The 27,902-nt window shown below is 33.5% G+C and overlaps 1 protein-coding gene across 1 annotated transcript in view; it reads left to right on the top strand.

Moving 5' to 3' along the window:
- The window catches only part of GRID2 (glutamate ionotropic receptor delta type subunit 2), a 1,435,943-nt gene that overhangs the window by 270,683 nt on the left and 1,137,358 nt on the right, over positions 1-27,902 (top strand). The window contains exon 2 of the mRNA XM_053608318.1: positions 4,906-5,061. Coding sequence (XP_053464293.1) covers positions 4,906-5,061 — 156 coding nt within the window. The remainder of the gene's footprint in view (positions 1-4,905; positions 5,062-27,902) is intronic.

A 27,902-nucleotide genomic window follows, 5' to 3' on the forward strand; every position in this document is an offset into this window, starting at 1 on the left:
ATTCAAAATTAAAAGACTATAAATTTGTTCTAAATCCTACACTTAAAAAATATGGCATGAACAGTTGTGAAAGGGACTTTACTCCCCCAAAATGCAAACATTGTCACCTAATTCTTTGTACCCTCAACAAACCTGAAACAATAAAAATAATAAATCTACACCAAACTTGTATGTTAAAAAAAATTCCAGAATGCATAGGTCCTTAAAATTCAATACTATTCTCATATAACTGCAAAAATTGTCATTTTACCTAACATTTAGAAATTTGTATCAATTCACTTCTTTGTGTATATTAATTAGGTAAAAACAGATCTAAACAAAGCTTGAGAGAAAATGTAAACATTTGCGTTTAACTACTAGCTCCTTTTAAAATATAATAATTTAAATTATTGTGCCAAAATCATGCAAAATATTATTTGCTAATAAAATGTTGTCAAACAAAAAGATGAAAGTTTATCTGATCCTTTTATGTACAAAAATATTATATTATAATGATTATGAAAATAGAAACGTATGTTATTTGATTATCTGAAAATTTGTTATATTGAGTGCACAACCAGTTATTAAGCTCACAGATTTTTAGAAAGCTAGTTTAGTAACTAAGATCTTGGAATTCTGTAGCTGTTATTACTAGCCTGGGCCTTTGGAACTTTTCTTAACTGAGTTTCATTTTTCTCAAAAGGTTTTTATCAAAACTAAATGAAATAATGCTTGTGAACCACTTAATAGAGTGCTTAGCACCAATACATGTTAATTGCTATTAATGCTATTTCAGTTATTATAAACTGGAGAGAAAACCAACAGAATACAATTGTCCCTAATTCAGAATAATATTTGCTAACTGTCACAAATTTGGTGTAAATCCAGTACCTCCAACAATTAGAGTTATTGTTTTGATTTATTTCTTTAGTTGGAGTGGTTGTAAAGGGTTAGATAAGGTCAAATGAGAAAAATATGTGTCTTTATGAAAGAAAGAAGGAGTTCTTTCCTACAGGAATATTTGCCTAGAATATATTTGGAAATGTTCTGTTGAATTAAAAGAGACTGTGAAAACATTTGTAATACATATTTAGTTTGTGGAGGACATCGCAATGAAACTAATGTCACCTAAGCTGGGAATTATTATATATAATTTTATATAACATACAAAATACTTTCATAATAAGTGATAATTATATATATATATTATATATATTTATTTTATATGCATGCATATAATTATATGTAATCATAATTTACATATATATAAAATTAAATGCATGCACAGGCATAAACAAATACAGGTATAATTGTTATATCTATACACACATGTACACACATTTATGTATATGTGTGTACAAATGTACAAATACATTTACATTTGTATTTGTAATGCCTTCATCTTCATTGGAATGATAATCAGGCTGAAGTAGTAGCTTAGTTTCTGTGTATGCTAAAAGATATTAAATGTTAACAAAAATGCTTATCTCATTTGTTCACAGTACTCCTAGTTGTCTTGTTATCTAGAAGTATTGAATATGTTCATCTTCCCCCAACCCCACTGAATGAGAGCGTTTGAGTTGGGGGAGGGAGAAATTGACTTTCACATACTCACAGTGTCCTAGATATTCTGCCCTCCTTTTGAAATACACGCCTAATTTCCTTTGGCAATAGTGGGAAGAGCATGTGTAGATTAAAAAATGTTAAACATCTCTTGATTTGGATATCTGCACCTTGTACAGCTAATGTGTATGCACAATTCATTACTGGAATTAAGTTTAAAGCCCCACTTGTTAATAATAACATCTAAAACTGTAGGGATATATGATGACTTAACAATTCTGAATAGCCTTGCAGAATTGTAACTCCTACTATGAGCAATAAATTCTCCCAAGGCAGAGAGTTGTGCATTTTTCTTTATTTTAACTTCCTCAACTAAAATTACTGAAACTTCTAGCAAAGAAAGTAAACCTTACATAAAAATTAAAAAAAATGGAGACTTTACATCCTTCGTATTAACCTGGATGGACGTGGAAGATATTATTCTTAGTAAAGCATCACAAGAATGGAGAAGCATGAATCCTATGTACTCAATTTTGATATGAGGACAATTAATGACAATTATGGTTATGGGAGGGGAAACAGAAAGAGGGAAGGAGGGAGGTGGGTGGGGCCTTGGTGTGTGTCACACTTTATGGGGGCAAGACATGATTGCAAGAGGGACTTTACCTAACAATTGCAATCAGTGTAACCTGGCTTATTGTACCCTCAATGAATCCCCAACAATAAAAAAAAAAAAAAAAAAAGAAAAGAAGGTTAAAAATAAAAAAAAAAAAAAAAAATTCTTCTGCTCAAGTTTTTACTGTGATTTATCAATTTTAAATCCTTGTGGCTTATAATAAATATTTAATATGCTAGTCACCAGAAAAGTACAAATTATTGACTATATGCATACACATATATATGACCTGATGCATTTACATATATGTGTGTGTATATAGTATACATATACATACTTATTTATATAGTGATAAATATATACATATATATTCACTTTCTATAAATAAGTATTTGAAATGAAAATTTCTTCCACAATATGGTAGGAATAGTTGTAGAGATTCATTATATGTAGCAACTCTGATATCTTCTAAGTTCATCCTTTTTAAGAATACCCACCATAGACAATTTATATGTATTAGACAAAATTAAATGAGTAAAAAGTTTGGACCTGTGGCTTAAAAAGATTAGCTATCTTTGATTTTATTTGCATATATGAAATCCAACCTAACTTTTTGGGGAGCTCCTGTTTCTTATATGTGTTTCTAGATGAGAAGGTTTAAATCATGAATTAATTGTGCAAGAGGACTATAGATGTGTTGATGTTTGCTTTTGATGCTTACAATCACTTATTATGAAATTATTTGGCATGTTATATAAAATATGTGTGTGTGCATGTCTGTCTGTCTATATGGGTGGAAAGGGTGGAAGGATTATTTTATCTTGACATATCCTAATTTTCTTTTTACCTAAACATTGTAAAATAATATTGACCATAAAAACATGTTAATAAAAATTCCTGGGAAGGAACTAGCTGCTATGTCATGATATTAACTATATAGTTATAAACGTTGAATTTGAAAAACAATATAGTTAAAAAGTAAATCTAAGACATTTATATTGGATTAAACTCGTAATATTCATGTATTTACAAAGGGTAAAAACTGGCATTGCTGTGACTGTTGGAAGTATGTGAAATAAGAAAAGAGCTTCTTGAAATTCTTCCTGCGGAACTCACCAGGCCGCTTTCAAAATGCTTGTGTTTAATACAAAATGTGCTTCTTTTGTACAAAGCCAGACTTATAATGAGCTTTTATAACTGAGAAAAAAGTAAATAAATAACTGGGATTTGAAGTGTTGGCTAAGGTTTCCTGTTCCTTGGTTATGCTGTTTGCAGTGAGATGAACTCCTCTTCCGTACCCTTCCTTGCTGTTTGCAGAAAGATGAACTGCTTCTTTGGTGCCTCGCCTCTCAGTATATCTTAATTCAGCGCCAAATTGACTAATTTGCTATCATTTCTGCAATTTTCTGCCATTTGTTAAGGTTGGTTTAATGTTTAAGGCACTATTAAGTGTTCTGTCAGGTAATAGTAAAATGCTTTCATCAAAAATATATTACCAATACTCAGCAGAAGTCAATAACATCACCTGCTATCAAACAAGGCTGATTAGAAACTCTTCTTTTAAAAGACCCATTTAGAATCCACAACAAGCTGAAACATCTTTATATAAACACACATCATGTCTTTGTGAATAGACATTTAGATGGTCTGATTTAAAATGAATTGGTTATTTCAGCTTCAGTTAAAGGAAAGTTACTTTCCTTCAGTTAAAGGAAAGTATCATACTTCCTAACAAACTGCTGAAGAATTTAGATATCTCAATCTGATAATATTAAACTTCCATGTTATGATTAATCTAGATGGTTGTAAGAATTGTCACATATTGAACTGTCTTATAAGAATTGTCACATACTGAAATGATTCTTCATTAAAGTGGCTTATGTAGTAATGTAAGTCTAACATTTATTATTTAAATACTTTCACAAAAGCTAAGTTTCTAAAGTAGAATTGTATCTGATTATAAAAATTAAAGGAGAGTCAAAAATTAAAGTCTATAACATAGATATTTGGTTATATAAATAAAATAATATTCTGGCCACTAAATATCTAGTAATATAATTAGGAAACATTTAATTTACATGCCCCCTTAAAAATATTTGGCTGTACACAGTGGATTATGACCTTAATCCCAGTACTGTAGGAATGCAAAGTGAGCGATTGCTCGCGGCCAGGATGTCAAGATCTTGTCACTACAAATATTAAAAAAATAAATAAAATAAAATAGGCAGCTGTAGTGAAGTGCTCCTGTAGTCCTAACTACTCGGGATGCTGAGGCTTGAGGATCACTTGAGCACAGGAGTTCAAGGTTGTGGTGAACTGTTATCATACCACTCCACTCCAGCCTGGGAGACACAGTGAGACCCTGTCTTGGAATGAAGGAAGGAAGAAAGGAGGGAGGAGGGAGGAAAGGAGGAAAGAAAGAAGGAAGGAAAAGGGAGAGGAAGGGGAGGGAGGGAGGAAAGGAAGGAGGGAAGGTGGGAGGAGAGAGACAGAGAGACAGGAAGGAAGGAAGGGAGGGAGGGAGGGAAATAGTTAAAAAACTTTGATGTACTATTCATTATTCCCATTTGGAAGAAGTAGCTGTCTCCCTTCCCACCTGCTTCCAGTGCAAGGTGTCTTAGTAATTAATAAAATGCGTGCTTTAAGGCAAAGTATATATTTTTAAATACACAAGGCTAGCCATATTTCTAGAGGGCATGACAGAATATTTATGCTATTGTTTAATGGTGAAACTCACTTTTTTCTAGGAGCAATTTTTGATGAATCTGCCAAAAAAGATGATGAGGTGTTTCGCACAGCAGTTGGTGACCTTAACCAAAATGAGGAGATACTACAGACTGAGAAAATCACATTTTCAGTGACATTTGTGGATGGCAACAATCCTTTTCAAGCCGTTCAAGAAGGTAAGATCCATCAGCAGTCCACTATTTTGTTTGTTCGGTTGGTTGTTTTCAAATGAAATGAAATTAAACTATTTTAAAAAGCCATTAAACATACGAATCATTTTGTATATTTGCTGTTAATTGGGCATTGTTATTCTTTGCTAAAGATCCTTGGTAGACATTAATTCTGCATTCCAAAGGGCAGAGTGTGGAAAGTTACTCTATTAATTGAGCTGTAATATGAAAATGTATATAAATATTTACAGTTAAATGCTTTATCATTTTTCCTGACTGCAATGTGAATGAAGCATTCCTTAAAAATACCAACTTCTATCAGAATTTTTATTTTGGACTTTTCTGAGCTAACTACCACCATGAGTGTTGTTACCACTTGCTCTGACATTTCAGGTGTACTCATGACAAATGTGTAGCTGCAAGGAAAACCTTTAGACACTACATACAAATCAAAGATTTTATACTGGGATTATAACATACTGACCTCGGCTATAAATTTTTTACTCTCTACAAGGTACCAAATAGTGCAGCTTTTTGCTTCATTCTGTCTGCTCACTAGAGTAAATTAAAATTTTTCATTAGTACAAAGTAATACAAATACAAATTATTTTTATTATACTGGCATGGTCATTCCTGTTAATGAAACTTTTGACTGAAAGATTTTCTATGAAATAAATCTGGGGCTTGATGCCATGAATCTTAATTAAATGTTTAGCTCCTAGATTAGTAAAGCACCCGTTGTTTATGAGACTGCTATATGTGTTGTTACTTGCTGTGGCTTGAACGTTTCCCCATCCCCTACCCAAGGAATAGGATGAAACCTAGTTCCCTTTGCAGTGTTATTAGGAGAGGATGCTTTGGAAGATGACTAGGTCATGAGGGCTTTGCCCTCATAAACGGGGTTAGTGTCCCTATCAAATGGACCCAAGGAAACTTGTCTTCCAAAAAGGCACAATCTATGAAGCAGAAAATGAGCCCTCCTCAAACACTGAATGTGCTGGCACCTGTACCAGGGCGTTTCCAGCCTCCAGAGCCAGGAGCAATGATTTTCTGTGATTTCTATGTTGCCTAATCTAAGGTAATTTTCATAGAACGCCAAACAGACGAAGACACTAGTTTAGATTTTATTGTGATGATGTATTTAGACTGATTGAAATAAATGCAAAATTAAACTAAAGCATTATTCAAAAGTATTATTTTAAAGCTTCAATAAAAATTTAAATATGAGTTGGCAAGAGAAAAAAAGAGGATATATAATATGAAGCAATTTTTTTCAGGAAATTTTAAAAAATACATACATGAAAGTGGTAAGGAAAACAAACATTAAGTGTCTGAGAAGAGGTGTCCTCTTCATTTAGGACATGCATTATAGTATGTAACTGATATATAGGTAACTAGTATTGAAATACATTTTTGACCAATAGTATTGGGTACTGTTGAAACGTCTTTGTGTTTACTTCTGTCAGAGAATAGAAATGATAATTGGGAGTCCAAAGGGTTTTCTTTCTAATCTGGTCAAGTAGAAAATATATTATTTTTACAAAATGGACAGATCTGCTTTAAGGAAAAGTTATTTTTACAAAGAATAGAATACTAATGTCTATAATAACATGATGTTTTAATTTTGAATAATTAAACGTAAGTTTTAAACATCCGATGTCAATCAGAATCCATCCTGGGAATTTGGAGCTTTAAATAATAAATATGTAAATGCATTTTAATGGAAACATTGAATAGCTGTCTAAATATGTTGATCTGGAAAATAATGAAGGAGAATTTGAAGAAGATACCACCAAATTTGTAAAATACACTTATTAGGAATCATATGTTGCTCATTTTTGAGAAATCGCTATCATTTTTCTTTCTCAACTTTTAAAGACCAGAATGAGAGCGGGAAAAACATGTGTGGCAATATATGTTTTTTACTATTTTCTGAGTTATAACATTAATAATTAAAGGTATGCTAAAATGTTCATGCTTTTTGAACACCTTGACTGAAACAGGAGTAGGAATTAAAGAAATGAAGACAACAGCATACTTAGAAAGGAATTATAAAGGCAGAAAAATAAAAATAAATGCCTCATATCTTTATTAGAGAATACAATTTGTAAAGTGAAGGCAATTTTTGCTAACAGGTTTTTTGTTTGTCTTACATTTTGGTGTGTATAATTATTCTGATATCAGCTAAATTCTGGGGGAAAATGTCTTTTAAAAGAACCATAGTGACTTGGAAAAAATTGTGGCACTGCAAATTGAGAGAGGAAATAAGTTTTCCAGATAGAGACCATTGCTCTGTATTTGTCAAGAAAAAAGAAAGAGCCAGACAGTTTGCCTCATGGTTTCTGATACTAACAGGATGTTCTGCACCAGTTATTTTGATGGTTTTCTTTGGGTAATTAACCTGAAATAAGTTCCAGGAAGCTAAAAATAATTTATTTCCCCATTCAATATCAATAAGGATTTTGGTTAATTTTTGAAGTAAAAATAATTCTCTTTAGAGCTGTTTTTATAAACTGTTGGTTTGAAAAATAGGGAAAGTATTCATTTGAAGGAGAACAAGAAAAAAACTGAAAAGTACTATTTTTAAAAATGATTTGAAGAAATAATTTAGGACAAAACCTCAATACTGCCATAAAAGATGGTCAATTTTCCTATTATCACATATTTGCTTCAATACTATTAAAATCTATAGTAGAGAGGGCCTTAAGTCACCTTTTTTTTTACATTTCATGAGGTTACAAAATAATTAATGATATAACAGATTATTTACAAATTAGCATTCCTAATGAGGTCATAAAAATTTATAGTTTTGACCTCCTCTCCACTCACTGTTTATTTAAATTTGAAAGCCTGATTCTGGAACAAATGGCAACATCAAACATATGAATATTTGGAAATAAGGATGAATGATAACAGTGATCATTCAAAGGATATATAAAATATAATAGTCTGAAATAATGAATTTATTTCATTGTAATGTAGAATTTTCTCCAATAGCCATATTTGAGTTGATTTTTATTTAAAATTTATATTTCTGTTCACCTTATCTTTCCCTATCAACACTTAGAGAAAGGGATTTAATGTTCAACAGCCTATTTAATCCATAAACAATGATAAGGAGTATTAGTATTACTGAAGTCAGTCTTTATAGCCTGGGTTGCAGCAGATTTTTGGATACTAATTAATAATTCTTTTGAATACAAGTTTCCAGACACATAACTCAGTTATATAACATGGAGATCTGAATGGATTTTATCATTTTTCACACTATCTGTATCATCATCATTCAAAGTAAATGAACAGTAAAAATAAAATTTACTTTTTCATAAAAGTAAGCTAGAAATAATTTCATATGATGCTTTTTTACTTTCTTTTGAGTATATTTGTTCATAAGTCATTTATGTTTTGTGTATTGAGTTGTGGGATATTAACCAAGGACAAACAATGTTTCAAGAGATTTTTGGAATTTTTGTTTTCTTTTGGGTAGACTGGGTAGCTGGTATGTAACTTTTTTCTTAAGAAGATGTATGAAAGACAAAAACATTATAATGGCTATTTTTAAAAACCTAGATAATTACGAGGATAGACAATTATATAAATCTATTTGAATATTTTCACCATAGAGATGAAATAATTGAGATATAGAGAGGTTTAGTAATTCTCCAAATTTCTCCTAGTGTGACCAAGCAAGTATGTAGCAGGAAAAAACAAACAAAAACTAAACCAAGATCTTTACACCACTGATACAGCATTTTTCTTGCTACATCTGTTAAATGCACACACACATATAGACACAAATGTATACACACACCAGATCACACAGTGCATTATCGGGCTCCACTAGACACTTTCTGTAAGGAAATGGTAGCAGATTTATGTGTTTTGATATGCATTTAATGTTTATTATTTATGTTTATGGCATGGAATTATAGGTAAGTGATGAATATCAGTTGCACAATATAAATCTTTTTTAGTTTTTTTTTTTTTTGTCTTGGCTTTCCTCATCTTTAATGAGTGAAGAAATCAGAACCTAAATAATGTATTTTTATGTTCTCTTTCATCTCTGTGGTTTCCTGACTCTTTAGAACACATTTATAGATTTAGAACCTTATAGAAATGATCAGTATTTAGTTTCCCTTCAGAGAAGTTTTCATATTGCTGAAATCATCTCCTGGTTCTTCTGTGGTCGACTTTCACGTAAGTTAAAAAGATGTAGACTACCTATTTGTTGTCCTGCTACCTCATCTCCCTATTCACCAAAAACCCAAAGAACTTGTTATTACCACCCAGATCTAGAAAAGGCCCTGTGCTTTTTCAGTAGAGCTGGAACACAGTAGATGTTGGTAGGTTTCTCTGTTTGTTTCTTACCGACTGTCTCCTCTGTGGCCTTTATCTGCCGTATATAACTAGATGCACAAATGTTGGGTGTGAAAGACTGCTATCTCTACTGAAAGCAGCAGCAGTTATTCATATGGTTAGTTTTTAGCTGAAAGTAACATAATATGGGCCATGAAAGTTAGGAATTTTCACAAAAATCACGTTACGTTTTCAAGAAAAGTGTAGTACATATAAAAATGCTCACATTTGAAAAGAGTGTGGAAATATGAATCCATGTACAATTCTTACATACATTAGAAATGTCAGGAAGCGTATAAAACATCAGACACTGATATTTAATGGCAAGATTTAGCTAAACATTTTAAATAATTGCCTTTATTAGACAAACACCTAAGAATGAAATACACAATGAATGTAATGGCAGAATTATACTAGGGAATCACAAATGATTCTGTTTGAAAATAAATTATTTTACTATATTAATTACTTTGTTGGAAAGCATTATAAATGTTATTGTTTTAATTAATACCATCAAATTTATTAATATGGTCCAATGCTTTCAAAATATATAATTTTGAGTTATTTTATCAAAATCTGATTCATATTCTTATTGAAAAGTACAGCAATAATATTCATTTTAGTTAAGCAATTGCAATATTGATAATATGAACAAAGTAAAAGTTATTTTAATATAAAAATCAGTCATAATTAGGGGAGCTCATTTCCAAGTTTCATTCTGTTCCAGCTTCCTTGGTCTTCCCATACCTCAGTGCTAATTTGGATTTCTCTAAGAGTGTTGGACATTTCACTTTAATTCAAAGACAGTGTAGCTGGATTTGCCTCATATATTTTTCTAATATAAAATAATTGTTTGAATATGAAGTATGCTTAGAAAACAATGAAACTGCTTTAACGTTTGGGTTATGCTACCAATCTCATTTCCTTATAGTTCATGTAAAATACATACATATTTATTTCATGCGTGTAAATGGAGTGACAGGAGAGTAGTAGAATCAGAAAAAGTATAAGGAAATCAAACTAGAAAAAAAGCACTTCTCCAAAACACATCACCATCCGTGGTGAATACTTCTGGTCTGAAGGCTAAATCTGAATTGTGTGGTTATAGTGTTCCAGGTTTAGTCTTATAATTAGGTTCCTTTCTGCTTCAGTAAGACATTGTACCATGACACAATCTGCTACTTCTAATATGCTGTATTCGGGAACTTTTCTAGCCTGGGACAAAAGTGTATGTGTCCACGATCAGCCTGTGTTTCCACGGACATTTATGACAACTCCAATTCCAGCTTCTTTCCTGAATTTCCTGACAATAAGCTACACTTGAGAATTGGTGGATTCAGGGGCCACAAAACTAATCTGGAAGAGCATGTAAATAAAGATCATCAATTCAATCATTTGTCCATTTATTTACTTTTTCTTTCTTCCTTCTCTCACATCCAAGTCACAGTTGTGTTTTGCATGTCAATGTCTAATCACAGTGCTCTCTGCAGCTTTTGTCAACCACTTGTGTGAGATGGGTGGGACGAATACTCCATGTGGTTAAGTTACCATCTCCAAACATTCACGCATCAAGAGAGATACTGGATGTCTATTCATGACTACATCATCTGTTGTCGTCTGAGATTCTGGGATTTTTACCTTAGTCATTTCCCCAGTGTCTCCTGGCATGTTCTGTACCACCTTTTCTCCCCGCCTGACATACTGTAAGAACTGACCCACAAGCTCTAGAATCAGAACCTTAGCACACACCATTAGTGTCTTGTTACCGTGTACAGTAGTCTGCACCTGTGAGAGACAACACCAACATGCATTTTTTAAAACATTTCACACAAACCGTGTCCTTTGAAGATTTGCCCATTAAGAGGAATTAATACAATGTGTGTATTTAGACGCTAAGTTTGAGAATACTCAGTTAAATCTATCTATCCAAGGACTTCTTAAATGCCAGTGCTGTTCCAAGATTTGGACAGCTACAATGAGAGATGATGAAACAAATGAAAACACGGTATATGATGTGGAAGCTTCGAAATGTACTCGAAGAAGGCTGTGGATTTTTAAATCATGAAAAATCATTATGCTGCCATTTTATACCTTTGACTTGGGTTTTTAATTTTTTAATAGAAGAAAAAAATATGATGTTCTGGCTTTTTAAAATTTAGTTTTTGGGAAAGAGAGGTGATTTCTCTCTTGAACAAATTTCTCGCTTTGCTTTTGTAAACAGCATTAATGGAGATACATATTGCATAGTCTGATCTTTTTGTCTGTGCACTATTGTACTCCCATGTTTGAAAGCTTTTCCCTTATCTCATTCAGGATCACTCTGGAAGTAATGAGTCTCTGGTACTGTGAATAGATTGAAATTCAGATGTGTATCAAGACTTCTATGTCATAATTTTACAGTTTTTGTGCTTTGAGGCCTTTTACCTCACTATCTACAATTGTGTTCTGTTGTGTAAGTTACCTCAGAAAATAGAAATGTTCGCAGTGTGTGGTACTCTGGATCTCCCTTTATTTGGAAGAGTCTTTGGCAGCCTTCTACGAAAGCTGTGTTTAAAGAAAGTAGAGATTTGTTCTTTTGTCATTGCTGAAGTGGTTTTCTCCTACCAATTCCTTTTCTTGTAATGATAGCCCATCACTTTTTTTTTTTTTCTATTCTCTTTCTAACTCTATAGATTCAGTGCCTGATTATGGTAGCATGATTCAGTTTTTAATGTCTTTTATGGTATTGACTCAGTAAAAAAATCACCTATATGTCTTAAGTACCTCTGAATAGATTGTTTATTAGATTAAAAATTACATTTCCTATACTCCGCAGTAGTAATGCGAGTCCATTGTGTAGTTGCAAAAATAAGTTCATATTGACAACGCAGAGATGAATTTTTTACTTTCATCTTTCCCATGCATTTTTTGATGTCCTTACCAAGTGCTAGGTTTGTGGGAATCACACTCTGCGTAGTCTCTTGGTACTCATGAAAAATTTTGTTGAGTTATCTTGTAATTTTCAAAAGAATTATTCGAAAAGCTTTCTTTGATAGGAACACACAGGATAGCCAATGTGTGATAGGAAATTGTGTATTCTGGGGAAAAGAGAATCAGCAAGTACTTTTGGGGAGCCTGTAAGCATTCGGCCCTGAGCTAATTACTCTGCACATGCTGTGGTCTCATTGGCTGCCTCGTCATTTTATGCGATTACCTTGACCTGCATCCTGTTCCCTTGTGGGATCCTGACCTAGAGCATCTCTTTTTTTTTTTGCTCTACCATTATGGTGCTATTTTAAAAATCTTCATTCAGTCCCCTTTTTATCCTTGACTGTCCATATTGTACTAATGTTTTATCCTTGACTCTCCATATTGTACTAATGTTTAATTCAGGATGTCAATATTCGGTGTATTACATAAGTCAAGATTGACACCATATACTTTACATGGAAAAACATAAAGTTTATGGGCCATGGAATTAGATACCTGCCTTTGTATCTATATTTTTCTCTATCTCTTATTATCTGTGAGCCCTTGAGCATAGCTAATGTCTTTGAGCCTCAGTTTCTGCATATGTAAAATGGGTGTAAATACGTATCCATGGCATTACTATGGTTACATGTATATTGATTATACGGGGTTATAATCATGGTAGGTGATTTCCTCTCTGAATCTAAACACGTCTCAGTAATGACACACAGAGTGGTTTAGTAGCAGTGCACGTGTCTATCAGTAAATTGCTATCCGTCTCTGAAGTTTTCTACCCAAACATTCTCTATTACTAACATCAGTCTAACCTCATTATCTGCCTAGTCAGAAACATATTTTTGTCCAAATGGGACTTTCCTTACGAAGATCCTGAATGTTGTGGTTATAAAAATATTAGAGAATGAAATGTTTTTTGATTTTTTTTTCTTTTCTTGAACTAGTGCTGCTAGTCAGCACAGGAAGATGAGAATTATATGTGTAGTATAATTTATTTAACAAAAAATAGTGATATTTCAACATGTGTACTGAGGGTTGGGAGGTTTTAAAATATCTTTTGATCATTTCTGGGAAGTAGAGAAAGCTTGTGGAGAACAAATTAAAGTTTCCTGATGATTTGTATAGGCTTAATACAATCAGTGAAGTAAATAACGCACTGAGTCATAAGCAAGTGGCATTCGGTTTTATAAAGCATGTTATAGAAGAGTGACATATGTGAAGGTCGAAGATAGAAACTAATTCAGGGACCGCTTTATACTTTGAGAGATGCATCATCTTTGGTATTTGAGTTTATTTCTGACATGATTGCTTAACAGATCATCTTTCTTAACTTTGCACATTTTTATTACAATTATACCTGGGCAAATATTAATTTGAAAATCTTGGTCATTGCTTTCTCTGAATTTCTTATAACTGTTCTTCTTCAATAACACATGGTACTATGTTATTTTCTCAAGAATTTATTCTTCATTTCAAAACATATTTACTTTTGGTCTTTGGTGCTAACAGATTATGATGATAAGATTGGCTAAGCTCATTCTTTGAGTTATATTTCATATATAAAAGTCTTTTAAAAGGTCTTATAGCTGAGAAATATATCCCAAAGTGGAAAATAAATCTATTTTCTCAAAATATATTTGGGAGTTTTTACAGGTCCAGAAGCTGTTACACAAATCAAAGTCAGAATCAATCCTAGCACAGAGAATATGTTTTAAGAGTATTATATTGAATGTTCAAAAATATTTTTCTATCGTCTTCCAATTTACACTTACACAATGATAAACAAAATGTTTTAAAATGGTTCCTGTGCTCATTCCTATTATTAAAAGCAAACAAGGTGTAGAGGGCCCAATTAAAAGAAAGTAACTGGGGGATTAAAAATAAATAATTAAAGAGAAAAAAGAAAACATTGTTATAAGTCTAAGAATAAGAAGCTGACACATCAGCTTAATTCTACCAGCTCACAAATCCTGTCATTATTCAATAAGCTTATGTGTTTAGAGTTCTTCTGCTTTGAATCCTAAATGTTTTTGCTAAGTTTAAGGGAGTTTTATCTTTATTTTAACTTACCATACATATACACACATATGTATGCCTGTATTAAGCTACATATATTTGATATACTATATGTATATTTATATCATGTATATTTCTGTGTATAGTGTATATGTATATGTGTGTGTGTATGAGTGTGTATAACAAAATAAATCTGCCAATCCCTTCTCTTGGTCTTCCTTCCAATGTTGATTCATGCCTCTCAAGACATAATATAAAAACCCTATTTATTATATCAGGCAGAATTGACAAGGTCAGATTTCATGTCAAACCACTATCCTTCAGCTTGCCTAAACTTCATTTTAGGTCTCTATGTGAGTACAACATAAGTCGCCAGTTTATCTATACCCCCTTTCTTTGAAAATTGCTTAAAACTTCCATATGGGTTGGGGAAACCAACTGACAGAAATCTAAAAATCACTGAGAAAAATTGATTATTGTTTCAAAACTTAAAATTTTAATTGTTCATTTATTTGTAGGATTCTTTTAATTCACTATGTGCTAGATTAGGAGTTTCTACAGAGGAATGAATCAATTTTAATCTTAACCCAAAGGAATTTATAGTCTAGTAGTAGAAATATACAAAATAACGAAGCAAGCTAATAATTTTATTTTAGTGGAAACAAGTGATATAAGTCAAATTAAATAATACTGAAATAATAGGGCATATGTGTGATTTACTATCAGAAGGTAATTTCCAATAGGATAATCATAGAAGTCACAAAAAACAATGCTTTAGCTAAGATTTTAGATTACATAGTAGGCAACCATGCAAAGATAGAAGTTAATAGCATTCCAGGCTATTGCATGTGGGAAAAGCATTTGTAGGCCCGGGTTCACTGAGTTTGAGGGAATATGTCATTTTTGGAATACTCAAGTTTTTATTTTGTTGCTTTAAAAATATTTACTTCCATCATCAAGGCATTATTTGTTGAGTAACTATATTGCTTTTGAATTTGCTACGTAAATCTCCTTTACTTTTGCCTACTCCCTTTGGAAATGGAACATACTCCATAGGAAAGAGTAGTGGTCCTGCAGGTCTTAGTGACATCTTGGGCTTGGGGAATTCATCATTGGAATCATTCTGGATTTTAAATTCAACTATCTGTAAATATTAATTTTAATATAGCTATGGGAACATTTGGGCCTTTTATACACATGTGCTTCATTCAAGGGATAAGCAACAGATTACAACAAATTAAAAACAAAAGAATTTTACTCATTTTTCTTGGTCTTTTAATACTAAGTAATATACAGAGATGTGTTGAATCCTAAAAAAAGAAACCTCATTTTGTTGCTTTTATGTTTAATTTTCAATTTTTATACACTCCTACAAGAGAACCTCACTTGAAAAAAAAAAAAAAATTAACCTTTATTTACCTATAATTTACTATATCCCATAAAATGTTAAAAATATTTCATTATTTTTCACCTAATCTCTGTACGACCTTATGAGCTATAAGGCAAATACTATTCTTATTAGCATTTCTCACATGAGTAAATGCACAAACAGAGGGTTTAGGTGAACTTGTCATACTTGAAAACTTTAAACAGAGCATAAAACATTGCTCTTTAAATCTGATGGAGAGTCTTATGTAAATATCAGTGGATATTTATTTTCTGTACTGTATAGTCTGCTTAGGATGGCTGTGTACCTGAAAGAAAAGTGATGCTTCTCTTGAGGCAGCTTTTTCTAGATCACTCTCTGTTTTTGAAATTTATGAATTCTTCTCCTCTACATCCTTTGGGCTTAAGAATGGTATGAATTCACTGCTATTACCTTTGGATTATTGCACTATCTATCATTTTTCAGGTATACCTTACCCATAGCTATGTAATTAATTTCTTTGAAAAAAAATCCCTTCTAAAAGTTTCCTATGTTGAGTTGTCATTGTTTTTGTTACTAAGCAGTCAATGGGATTGCTGCCTGATACACATAGAGGGCAATACCATAGCATCAACTTTTGGGAAAGTAAAAGCTTTATTGCAAGTCTGATGGAAAGGAGACAGGAAAATTGCTCTAATCTGTTTCCCTGACCTGGGGACTGGGTTAAATTTCAGAAGCATAAAGTGCTGAGCCATGATATAATTGGATTTTTCAATGAGGTGATGCAAAGGGGTAGATGTGACTGGGTCATGTCCTAGGGTGACACCACCAGTATTCACTGTGATGGATCCTGGATTCTACCACACAGTATCCATTTCTTCATTTAATTCCAGCTCCTTGGTCACAGCATTTAGGTTCTGCGTATGGTTGCATGCTTGATTTGGTGGAGCATGCTCAGGTTACCTGACTCTCAACCTGACTGAAAAACAACTCACAACTTTGCTACATCAAAGGGGCTGGATTACTGTGGAGCGGTCTGGAATGAAATCCCAATTGGGATTTCAACCAGTATTATCGTTTCACTGATAGCACATCACTTTTAGTGATTTGATAACCTGTCCCGTCTCAGCAGGAAGGGTTATTTCTTGGACTGTATTATTCAGACCTAAGCATGCATCATGCTACAAAACATAGAAACAATGCCTCACACAGACCTTTAGCTACGTCTTTTACAAGCCGGAATCTTTATGCCCATGTATATTATACCAGTGCCCCCAAATTGACTTGTTAGAGACATTGAATGTCAGCATTGCTTTGGAAAGTTACTAGATCTGATCAAAAACAAAATTAATTTATAGCCACTCTTTAAGAAAACAGTTATTTTCATTTAAAATTAACAAAAGGAATTCACTTTAAAATGTTAATGCTCCAATTACATATTTAAAATGTCTTTTTAAAAAGCCTTCAGTTTAATTAAAGAAATTGATGAATCATTTCACAAATTCTTGAGTATGTTATTCCATTTTCTATGGAGAAAAATTTTCCTATACTTTTCCATTCTTTTTTACATTCTTTGTAGGAATGTTTTATTATGAAAACTAGGGTCCTTATTAAATCACTGGAGGCAGGTGAAAGCTGCTAGTTATTGGTGAGCAAATTGCACAGCCAAGATTTTCTGTTACCTGGTAATTTTCCATTAGCTATTACCTAGATAACAATGATAAATTAACAAGTTACAAAAGAGCTGCTTGCACTTTATCTTTTTGGTTCCTAGACTCATGGTTTAATAGCAAATGGCTAAACACTGGGCAGCAGAACAGAAAAGGATGGGAGAGGATGCACATCCTCTTAGAGAGGTCTTAGAAAACACGACTAGCACAATAAGCTCCTGTGTCCTTCATTCATTGAACATTGTTGAACATCTCGGTACAAGACATGGAAGGAGAATTAGAGAAAAATAAGGGGTAACTCAGAAGCAAGCACTATGCATCTTCAAAGACCTTTATACTGTGAACAATATTTAATATAGTATATGCATAAACAGTAGAACAGTTCAGTATATGTAAGTTCCATAAAAGATGGACTAATAACAGAATATGACAGAAAAAGAGAAAACATTGCTTACCATGGCAATTTGAGAGAAAAACAAAGAAGAAATGAAAGGAAAAAGTAGTAAGCTGTGCTTTCTGCTCTGGAAGTAGAAAAGGTATAAACAAAAGAAACAAGCATGTTCTAAAATAAATCTTTGTGACCAAGAGAAAAATGTGAGTGAGGGCTGGAGTGGACCGAGAATGGAAATATTACACTGTAAGGACAGAGACAGTAGATTTTCTATCAAGCTTTGCATCTCATTCCCAGGTTCAAGGTCACCTCTTTCCCAAACGAGCAGAATAATAGTGAATTCGGCATGGAAAGAATCATAGTTCAGCAAGTAAAATTAAACACTAATAAAGACATTAATAATGAGATCAGTCTTCATATAGCAAAGTCTTATAATATCTTTTAAAATTCAGAAAAAGTAATGAAAATGATTTGAATTCAAAGATGCTACTTCAAAGGTATGATGCCTCCACTGTGTTTTAAGAGCAAGTGATATTTTAAAAATAATTATTCCTCATCTTCGGCAGAGTAATTGCTTTTTACATTAAAGATATAGATAAGCACCCAAGTTTTATAATATAAAAAGTGCTATGCGTATGCATTCACTAATTCTCTCAAAGGATTTTTACTACACGTTTGGCGTTGTACACTATAACTCAGTGTGTCATGCGCTCTGCTCTTACATGAAAACACGGATTCTTTCCTACCTGACTTGGACAGAAACAGTCGAAAAATAATGATACCACGATCATTGCTTTTTTATGTGCATTGTCTTGGATTACTATCTTTTATTAAGTGAGATAGTTATTGTTTAGGCATAAAAGTCTATTTGTGGTCTGATTATCCCAAGTAGCCATTAGGGCTTGTTTACTCTGAGTAAAAAGTGCTCTGCAACCTGTGAAAATCAGCCACTCTTTGTTAATCATTGATCTCATTATTCTTTCACCTAAATAAATACTACTGAGAGTTTATAATTTACAAAATACTACAATAAGTGCTAAAATAAAACCCGTGCATCAATGTGGTTTCTAGCTTTAAGAATCTTATGTTTAGCAATAGACAAAAATAGCAATAACAAATGGTCATGAAACAAAGTACAATAAATTATGGTCTTCAAAAGCCATAATGATAAAATTTTATAGGATTTCTAGAATTACTGTTGTTGGTTCTCTGCTCCTACTTTCCTTCCTTCACACACAGCTTAAAATACTTTTCTTCCCTCCACACTTACTGTATCCCTAGTATTGCGAACCAAATGTAACAGTCCACTTGAGTGCATTTCATGTTATCTCAGCCTTGTCAATAGCCTTGCTATTTGCTAACCTCTTTATGTTCATTCATTCAATTAATTTAACAAATATTTATTGTCCGTGTGCCACCAATTATTCTAGGAATTAACTGTATAGCAGTGAAAAATACAATATCCTGCTATTGTGGAGTATATATTCTTGGAAGGAATAATTAAGGAAGCTATAATTAATATAACTTCAGTATGAAGTGTTGGTATGGAAAGAAAATAAGTAGCATTCTTAATGTTGGGGACAGAGAAGATGAAAGTTGGGTACCATTTAAAATGAAATAGCAAAGGAACTTTCTGAGAAGATGACTTTTGAGCAGAGACCTGAAAAATGAAAGGAGCCAATGAAGTGAGTGTGGTGCCAGGCAGAGTGTGTAACACGTTCTGGTAGTAGTATCAGTGAGTGTAATTTCTCTGTCTCTCATGGCCACGTTAATACATTATTTCCCTTTATTATGTAATTAGCATGTCTCTGAGAGCACCTTTCCCAGTTATCTAACCAGTACTTGCAGTGACTTATGTTTTTAGGCCCTGCCTTGTTTTGGCAAATTCCTTTTGTAAATTGATGCTCTGTACCTGAACTCTGTACCTGAACTCCAGCCTCAACGTTGATGCTCAGACACTCTTTCTTCACACATTTCTGATGCAGCCTATCTGCCCTTCTCGTTTAATGGAGAAACTCTGTCATCAGTCGCTTAATCTCTTTACTATCAAAATGTATATGGATTTTCACTATTACTGTTAGCCCCAATTTTTAATAAAATATTCTTACTCACTGTATAAACTGTTCAAAATAGATTATTCCCCTCTTCCTTCATAGCAGTTTTAGTTGTATTTGTGCGCCCTTAGTACTGCGTTTCACACCTTTCCTTGCTGTCATATAGAAGGTCAGTGGAATGTCAGTGGAAGTTTTGCCAACTTCCAAGTCCTTTCCAACTTAAAGACAGGTTTCTTGCCTAGGACTAACACTCACAGACATGACTGTCCCTCTTGCTGTGACGTAGACTTGACCATGCTGATGAGACAACACACGATGGGGTGGCCAATCAGCAAAGGAGGAATTGCGTGATTCCTCTGTAGAATGGAGCTGCTCTGGGTGGATTCTGCATGGGAGAGAAATCCATCTCCATCTTACTTACAGCCCATTGTATTTGGGTTTTCGTTGTTCCAGTAGGTTGACCCTTAGTGTAACAATTATACCTGCCTCTGTAAACACCTCACTATGTCAAATGGATGCACCACATACCCTGCCGCTGCTTACTCTGAGTGGAGATACCCAATTGTGCGGCCCCAGATACTCCACTTCTGTTTTTTCCTTATATTTTTGTTCCACTTTCCTTCCTTTCCTTCTCTTCCTCATCCTTCCTCACATAAAAATTGAGGTATAATTTACATACCATAAAATTCATCTAAGTATACTATTCAATTATTAGTAATAAATATACAGAGTTATCTAACAATCACTAAAATCTAGTTTCTAAACTTTTCCAACACCTTATAAGATCTCTGAACTCCATAACACACCAGCCAATCACAAATCTGTTTCTATAAATTTGCCACTTCTGGGCATTTCATATAAATGAAAATAGACAATAAAAGGTCTTTTATATCTGGCATTTTTCAGCTTAGGATAAATTTTTGATGTTATATTGTAGCATGTGTCAAGATTTTTTTTAGAAATTCTGAATAGCATTCTTATGCACAAATATATGACTTTGTTTTTTCACTCAACACTTGAGGAATCTGATTTTTGGCTATTAACAAATAGAAAAAAAAATGATGCTACAGATATTTATTTAAACATCTTTGTGTAGACATATTTTTTTATTTGGGTTGTAGTCTTCTCAAGATTCCATAATAAAATACCATAGACTGAGTGCCTTAAACAACACAAATATATTTTCTCAAAATTCTGGGGTCTGGAAAGTACCAGATCAAAGTCCCAGTAAGGTTCGAGTCTGACGAGGGTTCTGATGTGGGGTTGTTGATGGTTGCCTTTTTGGTTTGTCCTCATATAACCACTTCTTTATGTGTGCATGAGGAAAGAGTGTGCTCAAGCTCTCTGACTTCTCTTCTAGTAAGGAAACTAATCCTGTGGAGTCAGGTGCGGATCCTTATGACCTCATATAACCTCAATTACCTCCTTAGAGGGAACATCTCCAAAAACAGGCATCCTGAGGATGAGTGCTTCAATATATGAATTTAGGGAGAGGGAACAAACATTTAGTCATAGTATTATGCTAGGATAGATATCAAGGGGAGTTTTGTGGTTTTATGGTAAATCAATATTTACCTTCTTAAGGAATAGCTGTTTTTCAAAGTCTGTGTACCACTCTACATGCCTACCAGCAGTAAATAAGATTTCCAGTTTATTTACATCCTTGCCAATTTTGTGAAATAGGTGAGTGGTGTCTGATTATGATTTTAATTTCTATTTATCTAATAATTAATGTTGCGTGAAGGCTGATCGGGTGGTCAATGATGCATTGGTAGAATTTGCTTTTTGAAATTGTATAGGACAAAGAATGGCTACAAGCTCTTTTATGGCAAGTAGCAATATTCTTTATTTTCAGCCAGCTTAAATAGCCAGCTGGTCACGTACACACTATTAATCTATAACCTTACATTTCTCCACTACCTTAATTGTAATATTAATTTATTTTTACCATAGTGTCTACTAGTCTACTGATTAACTGATTATATATTTCTTAATTATCACATAAGACATACATCAGTTGTTTCGCCCAAAACTGGTAAATCATAAGACCACTTCAAGATGTGGTATAATTACTCTTAACATCTCTGAAACCCATTGGTAACCTAGGACACAGTAACTTATTACCTCCCTTAACCATAGTTCAGAGGCCATTCAGCTTTTCAGATGCATATGCGTCACCCTCTGAGCTGTGTCACTGGGGATGGGGACATTTTGCCCTGACAACCCCCAGGCTTGCAGCCACAATGTTGTGTCACTGACTGTGGAATTTTACCTCCAGCATTCATGCTTAACAGCTCTGTTTACTGAGGTAGCCAGGCCTACAAGGAAACTTGTGGTCAGTGGGAAATGAAAATGCTTTTTCCTTAGGCCTTCAGGGCATAGAGCATATAGGCTTTTAGCCTATAGATTAATGATGTTGAGCATGTGGTATCTTTTCATTGACATCTGTATATTTTCTTTGGTGAAATGTTTGTCCAAATCATGTGCACGTTTTTATTTACTTTTTTGAAAATATTATTTAACTTTGAATGTTCTTTATATAATCTCAATGAAAGTTGTTTATCGATATATGATCTGAAAATATTTTCTTTCAATCTATGGCCTTTATTTTTATTTTATAAATGGTGACTTTTAAAGTGCAAATTGTAACATATTTGTTGCAGTCCAATATGTATATTTTGTTTGTTTTGTTTTGTGACAGAGTCTCACTCTGTTGCCCTGGGTAGAGTGCCATGGCATCATTTTAGCTCACATCAGCTTCAAACTCTTGACCTCAGGCAATCCTCTTGCCTTAGCCTCTCATGTACCTGGGACTACAGGCATCCACAATGATACCTGGCTTTGTTTTTTCTATTTTTAGTAGAGACAGGGGTCTCATTCTTGTTCACGGTGGTCTCAAACTCCTGATCTCAAGGGAACCCCTGACCCAGCCTCCCACAGTGCTAGGATGGCAGGCATGAACCACCATGCCCAGCAAATATCATTTTTTTTTCCATTGGATATTGCCTTGAAATTATATCTAAGAACCATTTAAATAATCCAAGGTCATTATTATGGAATTTTTTTGGTTACTCCTAAAATATTTATATCTTTAACTGTTATATTTAGGCCTATGAACTATTTTGTATTAGTATTTGAGTATGGCATGAGACAATGTTTTTTGCATGTGGATATCTAATTCACTCTTTTATGAGAACGATTATCCTTTCCTCTATTGAATTGTCTTAGTATCTTTGTAGGCAGTCTATTTCTCTTAAATGTAAAAATTTATTTTTTTATGTTCAGTTATCTTCTGTTGATATATATTCCTGTCCTTTTGCCAGTCCTATGCTATAGCTTTATTGTAAGTTTTGAATTCTAACCGTGTCATTTATTTGTTTCTTTTCACAAACTTTTAAAAAACGATTGAATCCTTTGCATTTTCATAAGAAATACTAAAATCAGCTTGGCAATTGCTACAAACAATTGGTGGGAAATTCATGAAGACTGCGCTGATTATATGAATCAATTTTGTAAGGTTTGCCGTCTTAACAATATTCAGTGTTCCAATTCATAAACTTAGAATGTTATCTCCTTTAATTAAAATCTTGTCCAGCTTTTATGAGCAATGATATTTCTTTTTTCATTGTTCATGTCTTGTAATTCTTTTAAGTGTCTTCTTTAGGGATTTATTGATTTTGATGGTATTGTGAGTGGAATTGTTTCCTATATTTTATTAGCAGACTGTTTTGCTAATATATAAAAATAAGGTATTTTTTATTTTTTTATCTAGTAACTTATGACATTATTTAACTCAGTTATTTGTTCTTGAATGTTTTGTGGATCCCTTAGGATTTTCTGTCAACAGGGTCAGCTTATGCAAATATAGACATTCATAATTCTTCTTTTTAAATCTGTATGCATTTTTTTTCTTTTCTGATTGCACTGGCCAGAACCTTCATTACAACGTTGAATAGAATTTGAGAACAAGAAACATTTTCTGCTCCTAATATTAGATTGAAGCATTTTGGTATTCAAATTTATTAGATACAATGTTAGCTGAATTCGGTGAAATGCATTTTTTACTTATTGAGAAAATTATGTGAATTTTATCATTTATTCTGTTGAAATAATACATTATATTAATTGATTTTAAGATGTTAAACTAACCTTGTATTAATGGGATAAGACCTGTATGGTTATGGTATTATATATATGTAGTTTGTCAGTAGTTTGTTGAGAATTTATGCATCTATATTCATGAGGTTCATGATCTGTAGTATTTCATGCTTGTGGTTTGTTTGTCTTTAGTATCTTAATAATAATTTTAAAATAACTTAGGAAGTCTGTCCTCTTATATCATCAAAACATTTTGTGAAGGATTGATATTATTTCTTTTTTAACTGTTTGATATAATTTTGCTTTATGTTCTCCAGATCTTTTTGCTATAAAATTTAAATTTACTAATTCCACTTTTTTCAGATCTATTTAGATTTTCTCCATCTTGAATGAGTTTGACATTTTGTGTCTTTCTAGTAATTTGTCTATTTCATCTAGTCTGGTAGCATAATGCTGTTGACAGTATGTTTTAATAATTCTTTTAAGTTGTTCAGTTGATATAGATGTTTCCTTTACCTATTTCGGTAATCTATGCCTTTTATCAATTTTTCTTTGTCAGTCAGATAAATACTTATCACATTTTTAATCATCAGAGATTACTGTTTACTTTGTAAACATAAAACATTGTATGTGATTTCAATCATTCATGATTTATTGAGACTTAATATATTGTCTGATATAAGACCTTTTCTAGAATATATATTATGTGTTTTCGACAGAATGTGAATCTGCTATTATTGAGTATTCCATAGATGTCAGTTAGGTCAAATTTGATTATAGATTTGTTCTGGTCTTCTTTCTGCTTGCTGATTTGCTGCTTATTTGTTGTATTAATAAATAAGATTGATATTCAGATCAGTAATATTTATTAGTGAATTAAGTATTTGCTCTTCAATTGTTATCTACATTTGACTAATATATTTTAAGTCTCAGTTTTGGGTATTTATATGTTTAGAATTATATTTTTCTGATAAATTGATTCTTTATTTTATTTTATTTTTTTTTGTAGAGACAGAGTCTCACTGTACTGCCCTCGGGTAGAGTGCCGTGGCATCACACGGCTCACAGCAACCTCTAACTCTTGGGCTTACGCGATTCTCTTGCCTCAGCCTCCCGAGCAGCTGAGACTACAGGCGCCCGCCACAACACCTGGCTATTTTTTTGTTGCAGCTTGGCTGGGGCTGGGCTTGAACCCGCCACCCTCGGCATATGGGGCCAGCGCCCTACTCACTAAGCCACAGGCACCACCCGATTCTTTATTTTTTTTATTAAATCATAGCTGTCTACATTAATGCGATCATGGGGCACCATACGCTGGTTTTATATACCATTTGACATATTTTCATCACACTGGTTAACATAGCCTTCCTGGCATTTTCATAGTTATTGTGTTAAGACAATTATATTCTACATTTACTAAGTTTCACATGTACCCTTGTAAGATGCACCGTAGGTGTAATCCCACCAATTACCCTCCCTCCGCCCATCCCCCCTCCATCTCCTCCCTCTCCCCCTTCCCCATATTCTTAGGTTATAACTGGGTTATAGCTTTCATATGAAAGCTATAAATTATTTTCATAGTAGGGCTGAGTACATTGGGTACTTTTTCTTCCATTCTTGAGATACTTTACTAAGAAGAATATGTTTCACCTCCATCCATGTGAACATGAAAGAGATAAAGTCTCCATCTTTCTTTAAGGCTGCGTAATATCCCATGGTGTACATATACCACAATTTATTAATCCATTCGTGGATCGATGGGTACTTGGGCTTTTTCCATGACTTCGCAATTATGAATTGGGCTGCAATAAACATTCTGGTACAAATATCTTTGTAATAATGTGATTTTTGGTCTTCTGGGTGTATACCTAGTAGAGGAATTATAGGATTGAATGGCAGGTCTATTTTTAGATCTCTAAGTGTTCTCTAAACATCTTTCCAAAAGGAATGCATTAATTTGCATTCCCAGCAGCGGTGTAGAAGTGTTCCCTTTTCTCCACATCCACGCCAACATCTCTGGTCTTGGGATTTTGTGATATGGGCTAATCTTAGTGGAGTTAGATGATATCTCAAAGTAGTTTTGATTTGCATTTTTCTGATGATTAAGGATGATTAGCATTTTTTCATATGTCTGTAAGGCTATGTGCCTGTCTTCTTCAGAGAAGTTTCTCTTCAAGTCCCTTGCCCAGACTGCGATGGGATCACTTGTTCTTTTCTTGCTTATACGTTTGAGTTTTCTGTGGATTCTAGTTATTAAACCTTTGTCAGAGACATAACCTGCAAATATCTTCTCCCATTCTGAGGGCTGTCTGCTTGCTTTACTTACTGTGTTCTTGACTGTGCAGAAGCCTTTTAGTTTGATCAGGTCCCAATAGTGTATTTCTGAAGCTGCTTCAATTGCCCAGGGGTCCTCTCTTAAAATATTCGACCAGACTGATTTCTTCAAGGGTGTTCCCTGTACTCTCTTCTAGTATTTTTATAGTTTCATATCTTAAGTTTAAATCTTTAATCCAGTTAATGGTGAAAGGTGTGGGTCTATCTTAATTAATGGTGAAAGGTGTGGGTCCAGTTTCAGTCTTCTACAGAACTCAGAGTGAGAGTGGAGGGGAGTGCTGGGAGCTCAGAATTGCAAGTAGAGGATATACACAGTTTTACACCATTTTATGCCTGGCAAGAGAGCGCCATGGCACCCTATTAGTGGAAGTAGGTCCAGTTTTTAGAGGGTCTCTCCCATGGAGTATAATGGGAGGACTTTTGAACTCTGCTCATTTATTTATGGGGTACTCTGAGCCGTTCTCATGGGGGAGGGGACTCCCGTCCACTTGGTGATGGATTTTGTACCTTTTGTTTATATCCTTGGGGTGTCAGCTCACCTCAGCAGGGTTGATGTGCGTTCTTCAACCTTCTCTTTTGGCGCAGCCCTAATCCAACAGGTTACTTGCTAAATTTCTGTCCTTTAACTCTCCTTCTGGACGGGAACCTCTGTGGAAAGCTGGCTTCAGTCAGCCATCTTGTCTCCCTGATTATAAATTGATTATTTTATCACCACTATGTCTTCTATTGCTTCTAGTAATCTATTTTGCCTGAAAGTTTGTTTGTCTAATATTAATTATTGTAGAATGCGCAGGCTGCCATAACAAAATACCTTACATTAGATGGCCTTAAAAACGGAAATTTATTTCCCACAGTTCTGGGAACTAGAAAGCCAACACCAAGGTACTAGCAGGATTGGTGTCTGATGAGGACTCTTTGATTAGCAAATACTGCCTTCTCACTGAATCCTCACATATTCTTGGCTTTGTACTTACAGGCAAAGACAGCAAATAAGCAAAGTCTTTTATATCTCTTCTTATAAGGGAACTAATCCTGTCATGAGTGTCCTGCCTCATGAACTCATCAGAGCTTAAACATATAAAAGGCCCAGTCTTCAAATATCATTACACTGGGGACTAGGGCTTCAATGTTTTAATGTGGGAGGAGACATGGTTCAGTCCAAGATATTAGTATAGATACTTCAGTTTATTTATTCATTTATTTTTTAAACATGAGGCTTGTTATGTTGATGCTTCCATCATAGTCTCCCAAAATGCTAGGAATACAGGTGGGAGCCACTATAGACTTACCCTAGTTCTTTTAACATTACTCTTTTATGCATTTCATCTTATTCTGTCAACCCTTGTGTATTTGAGATCAAAGAGCATCTCTTAAAAGTTTCATATGATTAGATCTTTGTCTTAATACAGACTTATAGTCTCTGCCTTTTAATCTAGGGTGTTTAAATCATTTATATCTAATGCAGTATTTTACATGATTGAATTTTTCCCTGAGTTGTGATATTTTCTTCTATGCCTCATTTACTTTTTTCTCCTCTATACCTTCCTTACTGCTACTTTTTATTTTGTTAAATATATAATTTCTATGTTCAATTTTAT

The sequence above is a fragment of the Nycticebus coucang genome, chromosome 1 (assembly GCF_027406575.1).
Source record: "Nycticebus coucang isolate mNycCou1 chromosome 1, mNycCou1.pri, whole genome shotgun sequence".
Taxonomy (NCBI): Eukaryota; Metazoa; Chordata; class Mammalia; order Primates; family Lorisidae; genus Nycticebus; species Nycticebus coucang.